The sequence below is a fragment of the Neoarius graeffei genome, chromosome 7 (assembly GCF_027579695.1).
Source record: "Neoarius graeffei isolate fNeoGra1 chromosome 7, fNeoGra1.pri, whole genome shotgun sequence".
Taxonomy (NCBI): domain Eukaryota; kingdom Metazoa; phylum Chordata; class Actinopteri; order Siluriformes; family Ariidae; genus Neoarius; species Neoarius graeffei.
Genome location: NC_083575.1, coordinates 73,150,261 through 73,156,260, shown reverse-complemented (window position 1 = coordinate 73,156,260; position 6,000 = coordinate 73,150,261). Strand labels below are relative to the sequence as shown.

General features: G+C 43.8%; 1 protein-coding gene across 6 annotated transcripts in view; it reads right to left on the bottom strand.

The window, feature by feature from the left end:
- Positions 1 to 926: 926 nt before the first annotated feature.
- Positions 927 to 6,000, bottom strand: part of kdm2aa (lysine (K)-specific demethylase 2Aa) — a 42,442-nt gene continuing 37,368 nt past the window's right edge. For all 6 annotated transcript variants that reach the window (XM_060926385.1, XM_060926381.1, XM_060926379.1 and 3 more), the window contains 4 exons: positions 4,676 to 4,839; positions 2,778 to 2,924; positions 2,384 to 2,599; positions 927 to 2,135 (listed from right to left, as the gene is read on the bottom strand). In XM_060926385.1, coding sequence (XP_060782368.1) covers positions 1,954 to 2,135; positions 2,384 to 2,599; positions 2,778 to 2,924; positions 4,676 to 4,839 — 709 coding nt within the window. In that variant the 3' untranslated portion in view covers positions 927 to 1,953. The remainder of the gene's footprint in view (positions 2,136 to 2,383; positions 2,600 to 2,777; positions 2,925 to 4,675; positions 4,840 to 6,000) is intronic.

The window sequence follows — 6,000 nt, the reverse complement described above, 5'->3', positions numbered from 1 at the left end:
CTGCAATTGGAAGGATTTGAAGGACTGTCTGCAATTGTGCCCTCTAATGCCCGATTCTAACTTAAAACTCAACAAGGAGATCTGGAGAGTAGGGCGACAGAGAGACAAATGTGAAACTAAGGAATGAGAGGAATCCTGTTTGGTAACTACCAAACAGGATTCCTCCTTTTTCCAGACTGCTGAAGTACGACATCTGAAATCTATAGTGTAAACTGCCCTGAGTGCAATTTCAACACCGCTTCTTACCTCGGTCATACACATTGCTAGGCAACGTTGTCAAGTGTCTAGCAACACTTAGAAATTCATCATTTTATGTACACGTGTCCTTGGTTGATGCAGGCCAATCCCCCACTGAAAAGGTGTCCGCATGAACTTTTTCAGCAGTTTGTGCTACAGTAGCTCTTCTCTGGGATTGGACCATATGGGCTAGCCTTCATGCCCATACGAATCAATGAGCCCTCAACACCCATGACCCTCTTGCCAGTTCACCACCGGTTGTCCTTCCTTGAACCACTTTTGGTAGGTACTAAACACTGTATACTGGGAACACCCCACAAGATGTGCCATCACAATCTAGCCCTTGTCAAAAAGTCACTCAGATCCTTACGCTTGCCCATTTTTCTCCTGCTTTCAACACATTAACTTCAAGAACTGACCACTCTCTTGCGGCCTAATATATCCCACCCCTTGACAGGTGCCATTGTAATGAAAATCAAAAAATGTTATTCACTTCACCCATCAGGGGGTTTAAATGTTATGGCTGATCGGTGTGTATGGCCCATTACTAAATGCAAAGTGTTTTCGTCCCTAAACATTTTGGTTTCATTGTTGCAATGAGTGACTTGAAGTCATGCTCATCTCTCCCTCCTCAAAGGAAGGGTTAAAACAATTAAACATGACAGTAATCAATAACCATAAGAACAAAGTTGTTCACTTTTGCCACAATTCTCACAGGAAATGTGACCTTTATTTATTTATTTCTTCCACCCTTTTCTTGCAAAAAAAAAAAAAAAAGGAAAAAAACCCAAACATTGTGTTGCTACAGGGTGCACTTAAGACATTGCTTTAGAAGGGGGGAACAAAACAAAACAAAAAAAAAACCACACCGTACACTATAAACAACCAAGCAAATGTACAGAGGAAGATGGTGATATGGAAGAAAACTGACAAACACCGGTAAAGTGTTATCACAAAGATAAAAGAAAAGACAACTTGGGGTGGGGGGAGGGGGGGAAAGGCCTAAGTAGAACTTGATGCAATTTACTAAGTGTAGTAGAATATGTTGGTAAAGCCATACAAATAGAAAACGTTAGCCCAGACATCAGAGCTTGACATCTGTGGGCACACAGGACAGAAAAGAGAAAAGAAAAAAAAAAGAAAAAAAAGAAGAGAGACAAAAACACTGCGTGTGCGTTTATAATTGGGACTATATGGGATGTCAGGTCAGTCAGAGTTACATTTCGTGGCACTCAAATTTAAGTGCATGTCATTGCCTCCTGAATTGCTGGCAAACTGTCACACATTGCACCATGGTTGGTTCCTTTTCCCCCCGATCATGGTAATGCTGGTTTACAGTATCACAAGAGCCACACCTGAAACCACCGTATGTAGCCAACATTCTTGAACACCTCGCCTCACTATATTCTGAAGATTGGACTTCTCTCAGTCACCCAGGTAGTTTGGATCAATACGTTTTGATTTCCAATTTGATCACAAGAACCTTAATATCTTCTTTACAAGTCGCTTTGAATGAGCCTGAATGCATGGCACAAAAGAACACAACTCTCCTCAGATTATGTGCGTTCATCTTCTCCCCAGGGGCGCAGCCTCCATCCCTCCATCCTCCTGCCCAACCAGACTCTGTGAGGGAGCTCGGTATCTTGTCGGAGCATTATGATGGAGCCCGTAGAGCACACCAGTTTAGAGCATGTGTGCTGTATGTGCGTATCTGTGTTAAGATATCCTCTGGATGAGTTTATCCTCAGTCAGACAGAAGAAGGTGCAGTAGGAAAGGTCAGAAATGAAGTTTTCACAGCCGTGTCGTGTTACACCCTTACAGCCCCGCAAGTCCAGAAGAGTTAGAGCTGAGAGGCGCTTCATATAAGTCAGGCACACATCTGTTAGCTTATTACAACCTAGGGATAAAAAACAAACACCTGTTTACTCAAAACTCACTTGAATGCAAAAATGCTTTAAAATGATCGATATTGGTAAACTACACTACAGAGGCACCATGATACAGATGAAGATTAGCTTGCAGATAGTATTCATTTAAAATTAACTGAGTAATGCTCAAAACTGCCTTCAAAATTCATGACTAAAATGGTCAAGACCACAACAGTAATTTCTTCCAGCGTTACATGTAAGAAATATAGGTGTGTACCTGCGAGGTTGAACTCTCGGAGTGTGGTGCGTGTGTTGGAGCCAGTGGCTGTAAGCAGGCTGATGGACTGGTCTGTAAGGACTGGGCAATGCGACAGGTCTAACCTCCTCAGCAATGGCATGTGTTTGATCATCAGCTTCAGTGTTGAGTCACTCACATCCAGACCAGATAACCGCAAAGTTAACAAGCCTTTCAGCCTGCTGCGAGTTTCACTACCTAAACGGTTAAAAGCAGAGGGAATAAGACAGTCAGTCACATAAAATTCAGCAAGAAACATTACAACCTTTCTTTGAGCAAATTCTCTTTATTTCACACTAGCTCATCTTAAAAATCATAGGACTACAGAAAATGTGCGTTTTAAAATGGGCTTCAAAGGGTTGTGCATGTAGTTGACCTGACTGAGTGATGAGGTCTTTGAGCTGAGAGTCTTTAACGCTCTCGGCCCAGCACAGGTCTAGCGTGCGGAGACAAGGGATGCTCTGAGAAATCAAGCCCGAAAGACATGATGATGAACAGCCTGACAGGACCAGATCCTTCAGTCCTGACAAACACAAAGAAAAATACATTAGCTACACAAATACTCATGATTCTGCAACTTATTATACATTCATGCAATAAACCTTATTTATGCATACAAATACAGTACCAGTCAAAAGTCTGGACACACCCATTAGTTCAATGGTTTTTTCTTTATTTTTATTAAAAGGCACTTCATGGCAAAGTAATGATGGATGTTGTTTCTCTTTACTTAGTTGAGTGGTTCTTGACATAATATGGATTACTAGAATTGTGGAATAGGGCTGTTTACTGTATTTTTATTTACCATTTACTCTTTGATCTCAAAAACATTAAAGGAACAGTCCACCGTACTTCCATAATGAAATATGCTCTTATCTGAATTGAGACGAGCTGCTCCGTACCTGTCCGAGCTTTGCGCGACCTCCCAGTCAGTCAGACGCAGTCAGACGCGCTGTCACTCCTGTTAGCAATGTAGCTAGGCTCAGTATGGCCAATGGTATTTTTTGGGGCTGTAGTTAGATGCGACCAAACTCTTCCGCGTTTTTCCTGTTTACATAGGTTTATATGACCAGTGATATGAAACAAGTTCAGTTACACAAATTGAAACGTAGCGATTTTCTATGCTATGGAAAGTCCGCACTATAATGACAGGCGTACTAACACCTTCTGCGCGCTTCAGCAGCGCATTGATATCTGAGCTCCGTATCAATGCGCTGCTGAAGCGCGCAGAAGGTGTTAGTACGCCTGTCATAGTGCGGACTTTCCATAGCATAGAAAATCGCTACGTTTCAATTTGTGTAACTGAACTTGTTTCATGTCACTGGTCATATAAACCTATGTAAACAGGAAAAACGCGGAAGAGTTTGGTCGCATCTAACTACAGCCCCAAAAAATGCCATTGGCCATACTGAGCCTAGCTACATTGCTAACAGGAGTGACAGTGCGTCTGACTGCGTCTGACTGACTGGGAGGTCGCGCAAAGCTCGGATAGGTACGGAGCAGCTCGTCTCAATTCAGATAAGAGCATATTTCATTATGGAAGTACGGTGGACTGTTCCTTTAAGGCAGCAAGAAATTGCACTAATTAACTTTTGATGAGGCACACCTGCTATTTGAAAAGCATTCCAGGTGACTACCTCATGAACCTGGTTAAGATAATTAACCATCTTCATGAGGTGACCGTGGGCGACACAGTGGTGCAAGTGGTTAGTGCAGTCGCCTCACAGCAAGAAGGTTCTGGGTTTGAGCCCAGCAGACGCCTTTCTGTGTGGAGTTTGCATGCTCTCCCAGTGTCTGCGTGGGTTTTCCTCCCACGTAGGGACAGCCTTGGGCTGAGGTGCCCTTGATCAAGGCACACAACTCCCAACTGCTTCCTGGGCGTTAGCATGGCTGCCCACTGCTCTGGGTATGTGTGCGCTCTCATTGCTCACGTGTGTGTTCACTGCTTCAGATGGGTTAAATGCAGAGAGGAATTTCACAAATGTGTGATGAATAAAGTTGCTCTTCTTAATGCTAATAGTGTATAAAGTGTCAAGGTGGCTACTTTATCATGTTTTATAGGTTATTTCATAGTTTTTGATGTCTTCAGTATTCTTCTACAATGTAGAAAATAATCCAAATACAGAAAAACCTTTTGACTGGTACTGTTTCAACTTTGTAATCCAATAAATCTTTGATAAATAATATTTGATTATAATAAGGTATTTATGGAGAACCCACAGTATTCTAAGCATGCATGTGTATGCTCCTAAATAGCATCAGCCTGGTTAATACCTGGGAGATGGTGGATAAGCCAGGTGATTTGTTTCTTGGACACAGGTGTCCATGACAGGTCAAGTGTGACAGGCTGGCGTTTAATAATAGCTGACAGAGCCTGAGCACTAAGGGAGCGACATCTACTGAGATCTATCCGAGTCCACAAGCGCTTATCGTAACACCTAAAGAAAAGGAGAGAAAAGGGGGTTAAAATAAAATCAACAGAATTAAAAGAGGAGCTTTCAGCTACCTTGTTTCATTAACAAGAAATTAAATGTCTATCATTTGACATTTGTGCAGACTGAGAAAAAAAATGTTCAACTCTGCTTTTGATGGGACAAATGCAGCACAAACAAGCAGATTAATCTTATTTTTTTTCCTGCATTTTATCCTGTCTATTGCCGCTTTTCCACTACAAACGCGGCTGAGTCGGGCTGAGCCGTGCCGTGCTGAGTCGAGCTGAGTGGGGCTGTTGGAGTTGCATTTCGACTACAACCGCGCTGAACCGTGCTGGCTGGAAGTGGGTGGACACATTGGGTGGAGTTAGCGAAAGTGGGTGGACGTCAGGTGATGTCGTTAAGCAGCGCAAACAGTGACATCAGTGAGCTTCTAAGCGGTAGTCTCACGACCCGAATAGTAAACAATAAACATGGAGGACATGGAGTCGTTAGTGTTGCTGGTCTTGGTGCTGTGGCTTGTTGTCACCGACAACGCGGACAGATACTGGCAAGAGCGTATAGATGAGGGGAGGCGCATAAGGCTTCAGAAATTCTCGTAATTCTTCTCCTTCCGGGTTTGCGGTGTTTACAGATCCCAGCGCGCTCGCGGGGCGTGTGTGGGCATGTGAGGACACACCTCCTCACCAATCAGTGCACAGGGGAGTGTCTGCTCACGCCCCCAACCTCACTCGGCACGGCTTGGCTCGCTTCAGCCCCACTCCAAAACGGTGCGAGTTTTAGGGGCTAAGCAGGGCTGAAACGAGCTGAGTCGTGCTGGTTTTTGGTAGTCGAAACGCGAGCCGTGTCGGGCTGAAGTGAGCTGAAGCGAGCTGAAAAAGGGTAGTGGAAAAGGGCCATATGAAGAGCAGTAGACAGGGAGGTGGAAAACCCCCCCCCCAGTTTTTTGGTGCCACAAATTGTGGAACAAAAAGAACACACTGAGAGAAGGCCCTCACTCTTCTTACCCTCTACATGAGAAAATGTATACATGTCCATGATTGGCTAGTTTTGGTCTAATTAACAAGAGAGAAACACGAAGTACCACCCAACTGGGACAATCTTTTGGACTCTTGGCCCCAGATGTTTGACATTATCTGAACCTGAGATCTCCTCATGGAAAGGCAA